The following is a 20144-nucleotide window of genomic DNA, read 5'->3' as shown; positions in this document are numbered from 1 at the left end:
AAAAAAAAAAAGGGTTCTGCCCAAGCAAGCTTAGAAGTCACTGCTCTCTAGCCAGCTCATACCCTGTAATTTGAATTTCTTTATAAATATTATATTTAAGCTATTTCAAGCTCGAACTATGCCAAAGAGTTTCTATATGCTGCTTCATAACGATAAGGGAATTGAAAAAAGACAGTCAGGGCAACTCTTAGTCGGGCACTGCCCACTGCACTCCTCCTGGGTTACTTGGCGGGAGATTGTAAACTTCGGAAACCATGTTTTTGCTGTTGTATCCGTGGCCAAAAGCAGCAAAGGCAAATCCTCATTGCAAATTTCATTTTGAACATAAACTTATAATCATAAACAAACCAGAAACGCCTAAAAAACATTCACACTAGTCGAGAGGGCCATGTGCATTCCTCGTACGCCCCATCCCAGGCAAAATCCCAGCACAGTTGCTCTTCCGCTGCAACGAGTTCGCCGGACGCCCAGCGCAAGATAAACGGTACGTCTTGGAGCGCACATGATCCCCTCCAGGCCTCAACTCCACTTTGCACTTCAAATTGCTGGGGGAATGCGCGCCAAAGTGTCTGCATAAATGTGTGTGAATATCTGTGTGAGTGTGTGTGCGTGTGTGCGCATACATGTATGTGTGCTTTGACTGCTGACATTTTTGCATGTTTGTCTCGCAAATTATGCGTCGCGCACAAACAAAAGCGGAAACGGAGCTGCCGGCTGCAGTGGAACACTTTTCGGTGCTGATGACGGCTCTGGGTTTGAATTGAGGCTGTGCCGTTTGCGGCTGGGCTTTTGCGGACCTCATTTTTTACACGGCCGTACTTTGGCGCGTATTCCCTTCCTGCTCATTTTGTGTTTCGCTGCGAGCCGGAAATAATAATTGCAACATGGCGCTGGCTCCCCAGTGCAATAGTTGCAACTGGAAAGAATGCATTTGAAAAGCTCAGCGGCCGCGAAAAAAAAGTGTCATTTGGGCCAACCCCGTGTGACGCCCTTTAACAAAGTGTTAGCAACACAAATCTCACACACCGAGTTACTAATTTTGCATAGTGTGTTTGCTCTTTTTCACCATGAACTAACCCCTTGCTTTTTGTTTGCTTGTTTTAATGACACAGACTATAAACAGGTTTTGCATTGAACCCGGAATTTCTATATAATTTTGACAATAAATCGAGTATTAAAACAAATCATTTGCTCATAAAAACAATCATATCTAACAATATTTGCCTTCCAAAATGGAATTGTCTCTTTTCACTATTGAAAATATGTGTCAAACCAAGGATTTAAGCAAACAAAGGCGTTCATGAATGTGGAAAACCAAACAGAAACTGCAGATAAAAAGTTGGTTTAAATCGTAAAGCCCCAAAACATTAAAAACGTTTTCTATATCCAAAAAGTTGTGTGTATCAGTATGTGTATACATATATCATGTCATTCCTTAAAAAACTGTATACAAATTATATTATTTGGTTAGATCAGCTCGTTATATTACGAAAATCATGATAATCCAAATAGCATATAACCGCAATTGGAATTTAATGGAAAATATTTAATATCGATCTTATAGTCCCTGAGCTAAATGAGTTTATCGGGCATCAAATAGACTGAATCAACTTGACTGTTTTGTGATTCTCAGACATTCTTGCAGCTTTTTCTAGCATCTAAAATTAGACATGGATGACGATTGGCGGCTGAGAGCATGCGACTCATAGAGCTCGTTCGTATATCCACCAAATATTGCTTAACTCTCAAGTTGTTGTATTTCCCAATAACAGAGGCTAGTACTGTTCTTTAGTTCTGACTATTCCCAGCCAATCTATTACCAAGCCGCCCAGCCAAACATCCATCCATTAAGTGCTTCCGTTTCGCGCATGATTCCATATAGTTAAACCATGCCCATTTATTTCAACTGACAAGTCTGAAGAGTTGTCATCGTCCTGCATATGAATATGCGTATTCGTCACCCGTTTGCCTTTTGGACTGTTATTCTCATACTCTGCTTTGAGCTTCCTTTACTCATTCTCGTATCCTTACGGTCGACACAGTTCGCCTTAAAGTAGCTTAATGTATTTGTATACCCTGTGCCCATTGATGGGCAAAAAAGGGCTTAATGGTCTTATGCAAATGTATGTAACAGGCAGGATGTTCTTTATCAGGGTTTGTGTTTCTCTCTGTGCTTCCATCTGTATGAACGCGTCAATCTCTGAGACTATAAGAGCTATAGTATACACAGATCACAAATAATTACCTTTTGGCTTAATCCATTTCCCCGTTCCGTTGCCCCAAAATTTAAAGCCTTGCGCTTGGCATATACAGACCTGGACATTCCATCTGGATCGGACTATAAGCACCGAACTTCCACAATTCATCGCAGTTGTATGTATATGTATAAGAAAAAGCTGGAATGCTTGTAATGGAAGCTTGGCGCTGGTTACAGGGTATCTCCTAGGCGGGCACTCGCGAATTGAACACCATTACTTGTTATTCAAAGTGTTCAACTAAACAAATAAATAACTGAAGGCATGTTTTTCACAGTGTTTTTTCGGCTTGTTCACAAATTGTCTTTCGGTACATATTGTTCTATATGTAAGTGTTAGTTTGTATCTGAGTGATTTGTCAGTAGGCAGTCATACAAATAATTACCAGATTTTTACTATTGTTCAGAAACGAAACGTCTAGGCAAGTATTTATACATTCGACTATATATATATGTACATAATATGATTAATTTATGTATGTAGGATCCACTTATTCTACCAGGTTTACACTTTACTTTAAACTTCAATTTACTTTTTATTTATGAATATGTGCTTACCAGAAGTAAGTGTGCTTAAGTCGGGATTTGCCAGCTTCGAACCCCTTTTAATAGGTTCCATTTAATGGGTATACCTTAAGGAATATATTTACCTATAAGGAATATAGGTTGAAGCGTAAATAGGAGAGGTTTTTAATCTCCGGCAATGCCATGCAGATGAAGTAATATTTTAAATTTGGAGGCGGGAGTGGGCGTGGGCGTGACCGGATGGCTTATGGCAGGATCTTCGGAGGAGGTCTTCGCTTGATTCTTAAATAAACCGAATGTGCTAAAAAGCACCTCAAATTGTCAATTGGCGCCGCAAAAGTGTAATAAAAATCAAACTCTATCCCAAATTTGTCATATCCTTTATGTTTCCTGCGAATTTACTGCACTTCCGTGCTGTGTGACCCAATCAACTTTTCCATCGCCAATGCTCAAATCAGAAAACGAAAGCCTGAAGAAATTGCCCAAGTCAGACATTTTTAGACATGACTGCAATCAGCGCTACACTTACTCGGACCAAAATCAGCAACATTTACTACATTTACTACATATGTATGCTGGAATTTATTCAAGTACTTTTCTATGCTTATTGTGATATTACGTACTATCAGATAATTATGTATATTATGCAACTCAAAAACTCTGCCGCTTAGTCCTACTATCCAAAGATTGGAGTTCCTAACTTGAAATATCGATTAATGTTTACCCAACTCGTATAAAGTGTATTTCTTTAATAGAATATTGTTAAGTTGGTTGCATCCCATTGCAAGATTCATAGTTGTTTCCATATATGTATCTATTTTCTGAATTCGGTTCGAATGTTTTTGATTTCGAATTTAGCCTCATTTCACCCCCAAGGGCGATCGAAGAAAAGGTATTTGCTTTTAAAATTGAGCTTAATTCAAAAGTAGATATTGGATCTTACACTTTGATCTCATGTATTGTGATATGTGTATGAACGAACATCTTAGAAGGCAGAAATCAAAACAATATAAAATGTGACTATGCAACTGCCTTCTAACATTCCTGACCAACTTTTAAAGATTATTATCTTTAAGTGCAGAAGCCTTTCCGAAAGTGTAAATAATTGTGTTTATCAAGGGAATAGACAAGTCAATGTAGATACTCAATACGTTCAATACTTAAGTCTATTTGCAAGTGCTCTTTCGATTCCCTAAGATTTAAATCCAGTAGGAATGTTACAATCAGGTGGAAACAGGTGAAAACTGCATTATAGTTTTAAATATTTATTTTCAAAATGGTTTGATTTGCCATGCTTCCAGTGGGTGTGTTTCAAATCGATCTTTATACGTAGATCTCATCAATTATATTTGATCAACAATTGCTCAATCTAGCTATAAAACTGGGGACGACATAGCCATATTATCTTGAACATTTCTCTGTATCGGGTAAACACGATTATATTCTCCTATTAAAGTGCGTTCAAATAAACAGACGGACGGGCATTGCGCGAGCCCTATATATAATGATGATAATGATAATAATAATAATGCTTAACATAATTTTATGGAGAGAGACTGTCAATGGTGTCTGAAGTTTGCTAAGAGTCGCCCAACTTTTCTGATAGAGGTTGCTAAGAGTCGCCCAACTTTTCTGATAGAGGTTAGGATCATTGCTCTTGCAAAGTTACTACCTCTTAACTTTGTGAACTAATATAGATCTGTTTCTCTCAAATGATATTTATCAAAAACAATATTTTCCTCAACTTTGTCTTAGAGATCTTGAATTTCAATTGCGGTTAGTTTCAGATTTTGAGCCCACACAAGCAATTGGCTTAACGAATCTGCGAGGGTACATTATCTTCGGTATATCCACAATAATTAACTTATGCAAACAGAGATATTCAAATATGTGTGCATAGCAAAACTTGGTACACAAGTAAAATAAGTAGTATGCACACTTGCCGCCTCTATTTTTAAGACCTCTCTCACATTTTTCCTTGAACTAAGCCCGGGCTATGGCTACGTTCCATTGTATATCGTTTGAAGGCCTAAATAATATCAAATCAAAAGACACACTCTATGCAACTGGCTTCTACTTTTGATTGTTGAGGCTGTCGCTAGTCGCTGCGGCTTTTGCGCTTTTTTTGTTATTCAATTAAATTTATGACATAGGGGGAGATAATGCACAGACTTACGAATACATTTGTAAACATTACATACCTATTAACACTTTTACTATTCGCTTGTAATGACAACCAACAAGCAAGTGTCAAGTTAAAGAGAATTGAGCTTTAATAAATTTTAATTGTTGCGCATTGGAAATTTTTGCAATCGACTTTGCCATATGAGAGGCCCCATAAAGCAATAGACCAAATAAACGTCGACATTTGTATGCAAGTAAACAGAGTTAGGTTAGGTAACCTAACCTAAGTAAACAAAACACAGTTGCATTTTTTTCTTCTGTTTAATTGCTTAATTTAATTTGCATGAACAAAAATAAAAAAAAAATAAAACTAACAAAAACTTACCTCAGTTCTTTTGTTCAGGCGTAGCAATGTGTTTCGCAAGTACTATGTATGTATAGGCAACACACACACATAGGCATACGTACATATGTATGTATATGTTTCCAATTTTTATTAATTTTTGTTGTTGTTGTTGTTGTTGTTTTTTAACACTTCACTGGCTATTTTCGTGTTTCAGAACACGGCTGGCAAACTTTTAGAATGGTTAATCAATGGCGATTGCCCCGTTGGTTTCAAAATAGTTTTGTTGTTATTAATTATTATGGCTCTTTTGTGCACCTCAGCATAACAGAACGGCACGAATGCGTCATTTATATTTCCACAGCGATTTTGAACGCACTTGTTTATGTTTGGCGGCTGATGTTGCTGTTGCTGTTGCTGCGGCTACTGCTGCTGCGACGGGCAAAAATGTTCGCAAAAAACTCGAAACTCGACTTTACAATGAACGACTGCAGCTCTGCTGCCAAAAAGCTCCCCAGAACTTTTCTGCCCAGCTGGTTTGAACTCCGTTAGACGACTGAAGCGCCAAGCGCCAAACCACAATTTTATAAGCGCCCTGTGTAGCCGAAGCTCAGCTTCGTGTCTATTGCTATGCGCATGTGCTGAATTTCAGACAGAAATATAAACACAAAGCAGCTGGTTCTCGTTCTACTGAGCTGGCGGTCGCTCAGCTGTTTTTGGCAAAAGCCGGCAACAACAAGAGCCGAGTCTGAAACCTGAGTCTCGGTGTAAGGCAATGGCTGGTTGGGCGGACTAGTTGGCTAACTGAGCGATGCAAATATTGAAGTTCAACTGCAATGGCAGATCTCAGTTATGGATACTTAATTCTTTTTGCAGAATCAATGCGCTAAATAGCAAAAAAATTTGACGCAGGCGAGCATTCTCAACATGACTATACCCCGTTTTTAAGGGTATGTGTAAGCATGCCGATTGGCATTTTTACAGAAGCTTTATAGGAGACAAACTAATTCGGCCCTCGCTATATTTTAAAATTTTAAATATGTAATTCAATTGACTTTCCGATAGCTGTTTCTAATATACTGAGCTTAATAGAACGCAATAAAGTTGTAAATCAACGCTAACCTGCTTCTCTAATGATGTGTACAGAACTGATTTATTTACATTTAAAGGTCTAGGAAATTAACAGTGTTCAAAAAAGAGAGAAGCTGTTTCACGTGTGTGTGTGTGTGTGCTTATGCCATTTAACATTTGCTGAAGATCGTTAGCATAAGCTTAACATAATCTGTTAATGTACATTTAAAAAGTTTTTATGATTTGAAGGGGTATTATGAGGTCGGTTTTACCTGTCTGCAAGTGTTTTAAATTTATAGTTCAAAAATGTTGTATAAACATAATGCATTTTTTTGTTTGTAAAATAACAAACAGACAAAAAGCTGCATTAAAAGTTTTTTGTTAACTGTTTGCATGTTAGTTTTTCGGATATCTAAACTAAATATTGCAGAAATCATTGGTACACTGTAAACACATGCATTGAAGTATAAGTTTTTATACATACATATTTATATATTTATGTATTTGCATTCTTTATTATTTACTTGTTTTTCGCTATATATTTAACATGAATTTTCTCTTAGCTTTTTTTGTGTATATATATGTATGTATGTGAATGCATGTATCCATATATGCACATACAGATATACCGTCTGTCTGAGCTGGCAAGTTTCTATACAAACAATTTTCGCAACAACAACAGCTTTCTGCGCAGTATCTAAACAGACCAAATAAAAAAAAAGGTAAAAAACTCGCCAAACTCGCTTTAATTAGACGTTATATATTCGCAAGTCCTGAACTTAAAACGAAGTATCTGTCTATATATTTACAATAAAAAATGTTTTGTTTTGAGTTTATTGAACCGCAATAATAATATAAATTTTTTGCAATTTTTGGTAATGCAAAATTGACGATTTGAAAACTCAGTTCAAAATACGTTTAATTGCTGTGTATACAAACGTTGATTAACATAACAATTTGTAGAGATACCTAATTGTGTATTTACTGATGCCTACATATATCTAAAGTTTGTGTGAGTTCTTGTAAGAATTAATCGTTACATTTGTATGCCATTAGCAAAGCATGTTCATTTTTTCAATGCCTAACTAATTGGTGATCAACGCACAGCCCAAACATTTTATTGCCATTTTTATACCCCACAAATATTATAAAGATCGGACAATAAACACCGAAAGTTTTAGAGAAACGGTTGTGTAAGGACAAGACCGACCAATTCAATAATTGATAAATCTATTTTCTTTTTAGAGGTACCTAGTCTATAAAAAAATATCGGTTTCATTATATACTATCATATTCCTTTTGCATAGTGTAAAGTATATATTAACGGACCTAGTGGTGTTATCCTTGTCAGTACATACAAGTGTGTGTTTCCAAACTGTTAAAAATTAACGGCTCACTCATATCTCTATTTACAAATTCGAAAGCACTGAGTGATATCGCATTACAGGCTTTGTCCGTAAGCAGAATCGTGGAGGGCGTTGCCAACTAGCGAAAAAGGCTGCCAGACTGTACAACTTCTAATATATAAATCATATGCGTGAATGCATGCATGTGTGCGTGTGCATAGGCACATGTGTGTCTTCGTATGTAAGGTATGTGCATGTAATTTACAGTTTAGCTTGTCAGTCGCATTTCCCTTTTTGAACGTAGTTTTATTGAACTCTTGTAATATTATTTTAAAAGAAAAGTATAATGGATCGCTATAATCGTGCCTGGAGAGGTAAATGAAAGCGATTTAGATCTATGAACATTAGCTCAAATCAAAACTTGCACCCAGATCCTAGGTCTCCACTGACGCCCCTAACGCCACTTACGACGCGGGTGTTCACTTTTGATAATACACCGTCGCCAACTAGGCCAAACTTGCGCAGGTCACAAAACGAAATAAAATTTCGAAGGCCTAAGCTTAACCATCTTACCGTGCCGCATCAAACAGTGGAAACAACACGAGGTTCAACCGGTGATTGGGGCCCAAAACACTTTTCGCAGGATTTTATGCGCATTCGATCTGTTTTTTCGCCATCCGCTCAGAGCACGGCGTCTCAAACTGGCACAACCACGCCCCGTTCCCAATCCAGTCAACAAACTGGCGGAACCGTTGCAGAAGCCCATTCAAAACGTCAGTTTAAGCGCAGCTCTCCGGTGGATCAGCCTACACTCAGTCCCCGTGTGAGTTCCCTGCTGAGTCGCACTGGAAATGAGCACTTGACCGAATTGTTTACACGTCAAGAAATTGATCTGCAAATACTCATACAGATGACATTGGAAGATCTGGAGTCTCTTGGCGTCCGAGGCGTTAAGGAATTGAAATTAGCTATTGATGTAATCAAATTCGCCAAAAAGTTCTTCTAGTTGTGTTTTTACGTTCATTACTGTACCCATTTTCATTACTGTACCCCATTTGCATTACTGTACCCCATTTTATATGTGTCCAATTAATTGATAAGAAATAATTGTTTTACGGAATATATATGTCGATCATTTGTGAAACCAATTTCAATTCAAAATGCATTATTCCTTATAAATCCAAGAAAACAAAACATACAGAGCCTGGAGAGCACGACATGGATTCATTTTGAGGGGAACGGGGACAGGTACCCAAAAAATTAAATATTCTGGATCTGTGTACACAAGCTCGTACTATGAGGCACTAGGGAGATTGACGCGTTCATACATACAGACGGACAGACAGACGAACTGACATGGCTAGATCGACTTAGCTTTTGATGCTGATCAGGAATAAATATATACTTTATGATGCTTCTGTCTGTTACACACATTTTCACAAGCTCATTGGGTTCGGGTATTAGAAATACTTGATCTATTCCCGAGCACAAAAAACCTATTGATATTTTTGTGCCTGAAATGTGTTGAAATTTGCAAATAAATCGAACATTGTTTGCAGTTTTTTATAAATATAAATAAATACTATTTATATTGTTGTTTATAACGTATAAGCAATGCCGCGGTCTAAAGTCCGCATTGTCGGCGACTGCGCTTGTTTATGTTTGTGTATAGAAGTGCGAATGTTTGTTACAGCAGCTGAAGCTAGGTAAAGGGTATCTCTAAGTCGGACACTGCCTGCTAAATCACTCTGGTAGCAACAAGAACATACATACCAAAGGTTCGACAACCTTCAGCACCCTTGAATAAAAGGATGTAAGGTATGTCTATCAACCTAACAGTCATTAGTATCTGGCCCACTTTTTCTATAATAGTCGAATTCTGAATGCTGCTCTATATATAAGAGATTTTGTACTGACCGACTAACTGACTGGAGGAATGATGACTTAGGCACAGACCTAACCTTAAAAACAACGAAGACAAAATTTTGACTGTTATTTTCCATTTGGGTCAGAGTAAACAGTAAATCTGGGCTTCGCTAATTACACACAGCTATATATCTGTGCTTTGCAAACGAGTCGTCGGACTAATAAGCGAGCAGTCGCCGGCTCAAATTCATCAGCAACTGTCAATTATTCTATTTGTTTATTTAATTTGTTATTATTCACAATGAAAAAAAGTAATAATAAAGAAAAATATATGTATAAATCAAAAGTGGGTGTTAAAAATAATAATTATAAATTATTTTGTTTTGACTGTTTTGTCAACTTCAATGCTGTCATATGAATTTTTGACAAGATCGAATTTGTCGATTGAGCATCGAACTTAGTTGGCTTAGCCCACTTGCAGTTTTAGCCTTGGGTTGCTTTGGCCCCGGGTTAATTCTTTAATATATGAGATTTATAGAACAACAAAATTAGGGCCATGGGAGGGGTGGGCAGGAGTACGCGCGATTGAATAGATGCATGGGCAAAATGTTACCATCCCAATTAAAACGCGCGCGTAAATAGTTGTGTTGGGAAATGCTAGAACAAATTTTACGGTAAAATAATTAGAAAATCTGCAGTCATACCGACTTTGTCCGATGTCTTCAAACAGAGCATCATGGGCGTGTAATTGTTGAATTTAGTTGGCATCTTAAATAGCAAAAAGGCTTTCAAGCAATAACACTATTTTGGCCAATTTCTATTGCAAGCAACTCGCAGTAACTGTGGCTTGATTGGCTTTTAGTTGCAGAGTACACTGTAACAACAGACTCATTGTTGTATTTCGACTTAACTGTTCATGGTATTTTTAGTATTTTTAACATTTTAACATTTTATTCTGCCTGTTGGCAGTATTTGTTTGAATATTTGCTTGTAATGCGTTTCAAATTGTATTAACTATTCATCAATATGAAGTAATCGAAAATATGAAATATGAAATACAAATTTAAGTGCTTTATTCGTTTACATACATCTTCAATTGGCACACCAGCTAAATAGATATTTTTCCAAATTAATTTGGCAAATTGGAATTCAATTGTAATTCAGTGTAAGGAAACCGATTTTTCGAACATTTGTTTTCAGGGGGCATTCATTATGGATACAAATAATGTTAGCTGAAAAAAATAATAATAAAACAGGATATACTCTGCTCTTAAGAAACTATAATATCAATTCTAGAAAATCATCTATTTACCCGTATAAACTGAGTTATATAATTTCGATAGTCCGATTATTAACTGTTAATTATCCGACCACCACAATTTAGTGTTGATAAATTTATTATAAACTCAGTCAAGAGCGATCCAACACTAGTACATACATAGCTTATTTTTAACATTTTTCGACGTGAGATGTGCATTTTCTATCATAGTTTGTGCTTAACCATGTAAAATTAAATTAGACATTAGTGTAGCATTATTAACAGTTAGTGCAAAGGTAACTAAAATGCGCTTGTGGATTATTCTAATAACAGCGAACATGTATACCAACACCTTCTATTGGCAAATGACAGCTGCTGCGCCTTTTGCAATTTTCTGTTGGTAGAGGTATAAAATTCTTGGATTGCGGAAAATATTTTAGTATATTGCAAAAATCAAATTGCACATACATATATGGATGAACATGTACATAAATTCACATGAAATATCCAATTGATTAGCATATATATGTACATATTTGCACATATGTACATGTACATTTATATGGCAACATCATTGCGTATGGCCGTATCAAAAAGCACAGGCTGCTAATTTGACATTTCGTTTTGTGTTCAACACCGTCTACTGTTGCAGAACTTAAAGGCGAAAATTAAAAAGAAAACTGAATTTATTGTGCGAAAACAAAAGAAATTTTAAATTCAATTTCGAATAATAAAGGAAAAAATGAGTATGTAGCACACAAGAAAAAAAAACACGCGTCCGGCTAAGGCTGTGAAAGCTACTTTGAGCTGTGCCTTTCATAAATGCATAAAACGACAATAATAAAACTAAACTAAAAAAGAAAAAAATAAATAAGAGCAAAAATTTAAAACCGTCGGCCCCAATAGACCGCACGCATGTATGCGTTTAATTTAACAGAAAGCAATCTGTGTGACTTTAGTGTAAATAATCCGAAACAACAACAGCAACAAACTGTCGGCTCTTATAAATAAAACAGTGAAAAACAAACAGAATATTCAAGAGAAAATACGCGAACACTCTTTAAAAACAAATTTATATCGTTATAGTTATGATTTCAAGTACATAATTTATATTTAGTTCTCAAATTTGGTGCAAAATTATCTTTGATGCATATATATATAATATGTACGTATATAGACTAAATACTTGTCTATCCAAATACATAATCATTGTATGCATTGTATTAATGAATATTGCACTTTCAGCAAAATACAGGTTCTGCCAAAAGGCACATTAGAGAAAAACTAAACTGATTCAATAGGTACAGCTGCCCCCTTTAATTTGACAGAGAATACCCCGCTCTGTCTGTTCCTTTATGCCTAAAGCTTAATAAATCTCATCATAAAAAAAAGAATGCATTTTGCCGAAATCAACTGAATGCCGAGCCACGCGCTCGACACTTGAGTTAAATTGGTGCTTGCAGCCATGCTGTAAAATATAAATTAAATATTCGTGTCTTTCTTTATTCATTTGCATTTGCGTTTTGTCCACTCTCTGACGAATTTGTATCTTTGCAGTAAACAGAAACTGTTGTACAAGTGTAAATTGTTAGCTTAAGGAAGTACCCATATATATACACACATAAACTGGGAATATTTATAAATTAGACGAGAACCCAAGGCACAGCTATACACAAAAAAAGCAGCAGGACGACTACCAGCTCGAAACATTCATCGAACTTAATCGAACGCGTTGAAAAGCCGACTGAAGGCTGCCTTCAATGGCCGCCGAAAAGGAGATGCAGGCGCACGACATGGTGCGACGACGGAGCTGGGCACGTGCTGTGGCGCTCTACGATCAAATACTCGCGGCGAGTGCGACGCCACAGCCGCAAGCACAGGTGCAGCCAAATGGGACAACGCGAGCACAAAAGGATCAGCAAATCGCATGCCTGCTGGGTCGCTGCGAGTGTCTGCTGGAGCTGGGCAGATACGAGGGCTGCCTGGCAGATGCATACAAAGTGCTGACACTGCTTGCGGAGCAGACTGAGTGCTTGGCCAGCGTGTCTCGAGCGCGTCGTTGGCTGGTGCACGCGCTTTTTAAGCTTCACAAGTACTCGGTGAGTAGCTAAACTAACATCCAATTAAAATGCTCCTTAATTGATTACACATTGTACATATGTTTAAATGCAGGATGCGGAACATTTTCTGAGCAAGTGGATAAACGAGTTAAGCGGGCAGCAAATTTTCTCGGACATATCGAAGACGCTCGAGCGATACAAGTCCATTATACAGATGATAATGAATGGACACAATAAGGTGCAAACGCAATCGCAAAAAATTCCGCATGCACGCCTCGAGGATGAGATGGCAATACTGGATACTAAGCTTGATCACTGGGCCACCAACAATCTGCCCCTGGATAAGTATAGCAAGCTGCTCAGCAACAAAGGGCTAAAAAAACGCGAGCAACAACAACAGCAGCAACAACAACAGCAGCAGCAGCAACAGCAGCAGAATAGTAGTGGTAGCTTCAGCAGCAGCAGCAGCAGCACTGGCAGCAGCAGCACTATGTCCAGCTCCAGCATGAGTGCCAAGAACATAGAGCTGCTGTCGGCCATTAAGCTGACTGGCGTGAAGCATTCACCAGTAGAACCTGTGCCGGATGCAGAGCAAGCAGCACACTCAACATCAACAATAACGTGCAGTTATTGTGCCATCAACTTCCAAACACGGAACGAGTTGAGGCAACATTGCCAGACTGAAAGCCACCAGAAAGTGATAATGAGCGATGAGGGTAAGTATTGCTTAGTGTGCTATTTGGTGTTTGTCGATTTAAACAATATATTTAATAGGTCGCGACTGGAAGTGGCGGCCTCCACCTCGGGGCTATACACTGGACACGTACAGTCTCTGCGAGGCGTTCGCGCGGACATGCCACTACGGAGCACAGTGTGTGGAGGCGCACGGCTTGGACGAGTTAAATGAGTGGAAGGAGCGCTTCGAGTATCGGCGAATGCGTGTGCAAAAGGCTTGTGAAAAGGAATTGTACGGAAAGTCATACACGGAACAGGTGCTCGAACGATGGATCCAGGCCACGGCCCCGGAGCGCGTCATGTGTGAAAGAGTGCCGGACGTGGAAGCTAAGTGTGAGCAGCAATTGGTTACCAGCATTAGCTCCAAGACTTCGAAGCGCGAGTGGCTCTTCCAGGTGGAAACATTGCGGCCTCTCAAAGCGGTTGCCCTGCTACAGGACGCACATCGCAATCATTTTGCGATAAAATCCATCAAGCTGGCCAATTCAAAATCTGAGGCAGAGGCAAATGTAGAACTAAAGTCTGATCAGGAGTGGGTGGCTTCTACATTGCCTGAAGCGCAGGAATCTACCGCTACCCCAGCTAAGATCGCACACGAAATAACAGTTGAATTTCACACAGAAATTTACGGAACGTTCCGGCAATCCATCTGTTTCGACGTTGGCCAGGAGCCGCTGCTAGTGCGTCACCTCTGCGTTGATGTGCTGCCCGTCAGCGATGCCGAAAAGATCGAGGAAATCAAACGCGACATTATTAACAGCTCGGCCACACGATGGGACGTCTCCAACACACAGTTAACTCGCTTTGAGACCACGATAGGTACGCACCTGAAGACGGAAGCCTATCTCAGCGACTTGCAGCACGAACGCGAGCTACTAGAGCGATATCCGTGTCCGCGTGCTGCCACCTTTACGTTAACACAGTCCACAATTGTGGAGAAACGACTGACGCAAAACAACTACCGTTCGCGCACACACGAGCTGCTTTACGTTGAAGAGATTGCTCGCTACGAGCAAATCGCCCGGTATAACGTGCGTACCCGGCTGACAGTGGCCTCCAATTATATATTAACACCGGCGGGCATGGCTACTAGTACGGCCAAGTACTCGTTGGCGGGCGAGCTGTTCGCACTGATGCGCCTAGGCAAGGACATTTCAGAGGATACGTCGCCGGGTCGGCTAATTCTGTCGAACTGCAGCAGCGTGTATATATCGGCGCCCGAGGAGACCACAACTAAATCAGATAAATCGGACAAATCAGATAAAACCGAGCGCGCTGTGTATGAGGCGCTTATTGAGGACAAGGGCAAAAATGTCATATATCTGAAGCTGTCGTCCAAATGCGTAGAAGCAATGGGCCTGCAAGCAGACACAGAGTTGGACGTGGACATACAGTTCCAGCTGAATCGCATGCCCTACTGTGAGTGGCACAATGCTGTGGACAAGATAACCGACTTCCGCTTGATATTTCCTGCGACCGAGCTGGAGCCGGCTATACCTTGGACACCCAAAAAGCAGTGGGCTGATGCTTGCGAGCCCAAGCTAAATGCGAAGCAGCGCGAGGCTGTCAACGCCATCACAACGGCTTTAAGTATTAAGCTGCCACCCATTCTGCTGATCGGACCGTTTGGCACGGGCAAAACATACACGCTGGCGCAGGCAATTAAACAGCTTCTGGCACAGCCAGAAGCCAAGATACTCATCTGCACGCATTCCAATTCGGCGGCAGACCTCTATATTAAGGAGTACCTGCATCCGTGGATCGAAGAGGGTCTCGAGGAAGCGACACCACTTCGTGTTTACTATCACAAGCGTTGGTCCGCAACGGTCAACAGTGTGGTTCAAAAATATTGCATCACGGACGGCGTCGGCAATTTCCGACGTCCCAGCGTTGAGGATATCATGCGGCATCGCATTATAGTCGTTACACTGAGCATTAGCATGGAGCTGGCCACGCTCGGGCTACCCAAGGGTCTGTTCACTCACATATTTTTGGACGAAGCGGCGCAGGCGATGGAGTGTGAGGCGATTATGCCCCTGGCTCTGGCCAATGATGCCACGCGCATTGTGCTGGCCGGTGACCATATGCAGATGAGTCCCGAGCTCTTCTCCGCCTTTGCAAAGGAGCGCAAATTGCATATTTCGCTACTGGAGCGTCTATACGACCACTATCCATCAAATTTTCCGTGTAAAATTTTGCTGTGTGAAAACTATCGTGCCCATGAAGCCATCATACGTTTCACCTCGGAGCTCTTCTATGAGCAGAAGCTTGTTGCGTCTGGCAAACAGCCGCGTCACGAACGCTTTTATCCGCTCACATTTTTCACGACGCGCGGTGAGGATGTGCAGGACAAAAACTCGACGGCATTCTATAACAATGCCGAGGTCTACGAGGTGGTCGAGCGTGTCTCTGAGCTGCGGAAACGCTGGCCCAGTGCCTGGGGCAAGCTAAATGATACCAGTATCGGAATTATGACACCTTATGCAGATCAAGTGTTTCGTATCCGGTCCGAGCTGCGAAAACGACGCATGGGCGGCATCTCCGTGGAGCGCGTTCTCAATGTGCAGGGCAAGCAGTTCCGTGCTGTATTCCTATCCACAGTGCGCACAAGACGCACATGCTTGCCCCAGGCGAGCGGCCCGGGTGCCGGAGGTGCTGCCGTCGCCACAACCAGTGTGGGCGATACAGATACCGATTATGGTTTTCTTAGCAACTCCAAGCTTCTCAACACTGCGATTACGCGAGCCCAATCTTTGGTAGCTGTCGTTGGTGATCCAGTAGCTCTCTGTTCCATAGGACGCTGCCGCAAGGTCTGGGAACGTTTCATTGAAATATGCGATGAGCACAAGTCGCTGTTTGGTTTGACTTGGTCAAACTTGCGCTCCCAGTTGGATGGCGTCGAAATGAAGCGTGGCTATGTTCTAAATCCGTTGGCTCCCGAGTTTGTTCCTCGTGCCCTACAGCCGGAGGCATATTTACACGAGCAGGCAGCCCTGTACCTAAATGCTCCAGCGCATGCGCCACCCGGCAGTCAGCCACCTCACTATGCTGCCTCCGCAGGCATGGGTCCCGGACCGTCTGCAGCGCATCAGATGAATCAGATGGCTGCAGCAATGGCCAATCAGCAGCTCTCTCATATGTATTCAACTCATATGGCGGCAATGATGGCAGCTGCTGTGGCCGCTGGCGGCAAGTCTTCCAACGGACCGTCGCCAGGACCAGGTCCGGGACCTGCTGCTCATATACGTGGCCATATGGGAATGCGCGGACCGCCACCTAACGGGCCGCCGCCTGGACCGCCACATCTGCGACAGTCCCAGCCAGGCGGTGGAGGACCTCCGCCGCCACCTTATGGCCAATATGCAGCTATGCAGCACTGGCGACCACCCGTTGCCCCACAACAGCCGCAACAGCAACAGCAGAATCCCAATGCCAGTCTCTGGGGTCCGCCGCCGCAAACAAATCCCTGGAGCGTCTTACCGCCGAACAAGCAACCGCCACCTCAGCAGTCAAATGCGCCCGGCCGCGGTCCAGGACCATTGCCCCCACCAGTAAGTAAATGTTTTAATTAAGAAATATAAATAGAATGGCCTTTAGCTTATGTTGGATGATTTGCAAGATCAATTGAGGTGTAGTCATATTTGTATATGCAAACGACAGCATCTAGTCTTAAATCTTTAAGCATTATACGAATTATTTTTATTAGCAGACTCTTCGAGGAGGCAGCGTGCCACCAGCTGCAGGCAACGCGACGACTGCGGCACAATTGCTGCGCAATCCAAGCGAACTGGGTTACCTAGCTAAGAAGACGCTTTACAACCACGGCCAGGCACCACCACCTCAACAGCCCCTGCCTCCACAACATCATTTATATGGCCAGCCACCGATGCCCATTCAACGTGGCAGCAGTGTGCCCAACGGCCCGATGAGCCCAATGGAGAACGGGCCACCACCATATCTGCGTCACAATGGCGCTGGGTCTGGTTACGGCAACTACGAGAAGTCCGCGGGTCCACCTCAGCAGCCCCCTCCTGCCCCCTATATGTATTCGGCCGGAAAGCAGCCGTCGCCCAGTGCCTTGCGCTTTCCGTCTGCACATGAGCTGCTGCCTCCCAATATGAGCATATACGAAATGGCATTCAGCTCTAAGGAAGAGCAATATAAGTGGTACATTAAGCTGTTGGAGTCTGTGGGCCAAGAGGCAGCCAACAAGTTTGGCGACATGCTCCGCCAGGTGATGGCCACATTGCAGCAGCAGGGTCACCAGCAGCAGCACCATCCGCAGGGACACAAGCCACAGCCACCAGCAGTGCAAGGACCACAGATGCTGTCTAATCCACATGCTGTCATGGGGCCACAGCCGCAGCGGCCACAGTACCCGATAATGTACCCAACACAGGCGCAGACGCAGAGCCAGCAGTCGGTGGATTCGTCGCCGCCACTAGACAACTTTAATCAGCAAATTGATCTTGTGTTCAATTCGATTATGAATGGGGCCAATGACATTGCGCAGCCCATCTTACGTGACGTGCTCGGCATGGTGGGTGTAGCAACAGCGCCAGTGGGCGCGGGCGGTATGCCGCTGTCCAATGGCATGATGAATGGCGGTGATTTACAACAGCAACATCAGCAGCAGCACCAGCAACAACAGCAGCAGCAACAACAACAGCAACAACAACAACAACAACAACAACAACAGCAGCAGCAGCAACAACAACAGCAGCAGCAGCAACAACAGCAGCAACAGCAGCAACAACAGCAGCAGCAGCAGCAACAACAACAGCAACAACAACAGAGTCGTCTCTTTACAATGATGCAGGGCCAGCAGCCACAACAAACACCTTTGGCCATGGCAAAACATGGCCCCAACCCTGGACCTTTGCAGCCGCTAAATATGTATCCTAACCACATGACAGGACCGGTGCCGGGAACAGCTGTCCATCCGGCTACAAGCGGCAACAACGCTGGCGTTCCCAACTTCATGAACAATAGTAAGTTCGACCTGCATTCGTTAAGCTTATAAACAAATATATCTTTCCATATTAACACGATATGTCTATCTCGCTAGCCGGAAACCCCATGCTTAACGACAAGTCGTACAACAACTTCAATAGCCACAACAATGCTGGTCACAACAGCAATGGCCTTCACAATAGTGGCAGCTCAGTGCCGCTCTATGGCCCTCACAATAGTGGCAGCTCAGTGCCGCTCTATCGTCGCCAGCCAATGACCGGCAATGGGGGCAACAGCTACAACAATATGCCGGGGCTTTTTGCCGGCTTGGACACTGGCACCAATCTTATTGAGGCCTTGTTCCAAGCTAATAATGTGGTTGCCGAGCACTCGAACAAGTCCGATCATGGACACGGCCTGCTCTACAATAACTACAACACACTTAAGAGCGGACATGATTTAGACTTGTTTGCAGCCGTGCCACCGCAGACTGCCCAGGTCTCTGCCGACACCGCCAATCATCAGCAGTCTTCAGCTACAACATATGCGGCTGTGCTCAGCCAAGGACCGCAGGCAGCCGCAGGACATCAGCAGCAGCAGCCCGCAATGAACTCAGCACGGCCTTTGCATGCATCGAAATCCTCCCAGCCGCCCAATGACCTGGAGAAGGATCCCTTTGCGGCCATACGAGAACTGGGGCAAGCAACTTCAGGCTTTTACAATTACTTTCAGTGAGCACCTGGCGTCGTTGAATGCGCCGGTAAACGCCACCGCCTGCTGCACGTGGCATCAACGTCTTAAATAATGACTTTAGAGTCTTAACAGAAAACGAAAAAAAAAAACAAAAAAACAAAAAAAAATGCAAAATTAGAAAAACTCAAAAACAGATAATGAATTGCTTGTTAATTTTAGCTCTCCCGTTTGCTTTTTTAATCGCAATTAATTTAAATATGTAGATTTAATTATTATTACAATTATTATATATTATATGCATATGTTTAGTAGTTACAAATGCCGCAGCAGGCCGTTCCGCCCCACGCACGCCCCTGGCGCTGTCATTTCGCATGTAGCAGGGTAGCTCTGAGCACCCAGCCCTTGAAACTAAAAAAAAAAATCTTATAAAATAAAAAAAAAACAAACAAAAAAAAATTCAAAAAAAAAACAAAAAAAAAAGAAAACAATTAGCTAGTTCTTAAGGCAATTCAAGAAAGTTTGTATTTTATAATCATTCTATTAGTCGTAGATCATATGCTACGAGAATGTTCGGTTTGGCCTTAGTGCGCTTGAGTTATAAATACATACATTTATTGTACCTTGAGTTTTGTACAGCAGTTGACCATTCGAAAAATTAGAAACTGAAAATTTATCATGTACTCAAATACATTATTAATTACCTTTATTCAAATCTTTAATTTATTTACGTACTTATATCGTACAAATATAATGCTTCATAATTGTACTTTAAATATATATATATATATATATATATATATATTGGCTATATGGGTCACCTATTGTATGTATTTATGTACATACGCATACATAAATGTCATTCACCTATGTATGAATACTTTTTCTGTCGGCCCAGGCAAATATTGCTTGACTTGAT

The 20144-nt window shown here is 41.7% G+C and overlaps 3 protein-coding genes across 4 annotated transcripts in view; 2 read left to right on the top strand and 1 right to left on the bottom strand.

The window, feature by feature from the left end:
• LOC135432906 (Ig-like and fibronectin type-III domain-containing protein 1) overlaps window positions 1-5805 on the bottom strand; it is a 50288-nt gene extending 44483 nt beyond the window's left edge. Inside the window, exon 1 of the mRNA XM_064688799.1 lies at window positions 5289-5805. The gene's annotated coding sequence lies outside the window, so the exon portion shown is untranslated. The remainder of the gene's footprint in view (window positions 1-5288) is intronic.
• A 2072-nt stretch (window positions 5806-7877) lies between these two features.
• On the top strand, window positions 7878-8811 carry gnu (giant nuclei). Its single transcript, XM_064688841.1, has 2 exons — window positions 7878-8037; window positions 8095-8811. The coding sequence occupies exons 1-2, from the start codon at window positions 8010-8012 to the stop codon at window positions 8667-8669; spliced, it is 603 nt and encodes a 200-aa protein (XP_064544911.1). The 5' UTR covers window positions 7878-8009; the 3' UTR covers window positions 8670-8811.
• Window positions 8812-10940: 2129 nt separating this feature from the next.
• Helz (Helicase with zinc finger) lies at window positions 10941-19934 on the top strand. Of its 2 annotated transcripts, none has more exons than XM_064688942.1 (6): window positions 10941-11083; window positions 12345-12886; window positions 12960-13563; window positions 13622-17133; window positions 17292-18573; window positions 18651-19934. In XM_064688942.1, exons 2-6 carry the CDS (start codon window positions 12548-12550, stop codon window positions 19268-19270), a joined length of 6357 nt encoding a protein of 2118 aa, XP_064545012.1. In that variant the 5' UTR covers window positions 10941-11083; window positions 12345-12547; the 3' UTR covers window positions 19271-19934. The 2 variants fall into 2 exon arrangements, with proteins under 2 accessions (XP_064545012.1, XP_064545011.1); XM_064688941.1 differs by having other exon boundaries at window positions 17289-18573.
• Window positions 19935-20144: the final 210 nt, after the last annotated feature.

The sequence above is a fragment of the Drosophila montana genome, unplaced genomic scaffold, assembly GCF_035044405.1.
Source record: "Drosophila montana isolate Dmon_TW-CO22-7 unplaced genomic scaffold, ASM3504440v1 contig_3216_1, whole genome shotgun sequence".
Taxonomy (NCBI): domain Eukaryota; kingdom Metazoa; phylum Arthropoda; class Insecta; order Diptera; family Drosophilidae; genus Drosophila; species Drosophila montana.
The sequence above is the reverse complement of the archived record's forward strand: the minus strand, read 5'-3'. Positions and strand labels throughout refer to the sequence as shown.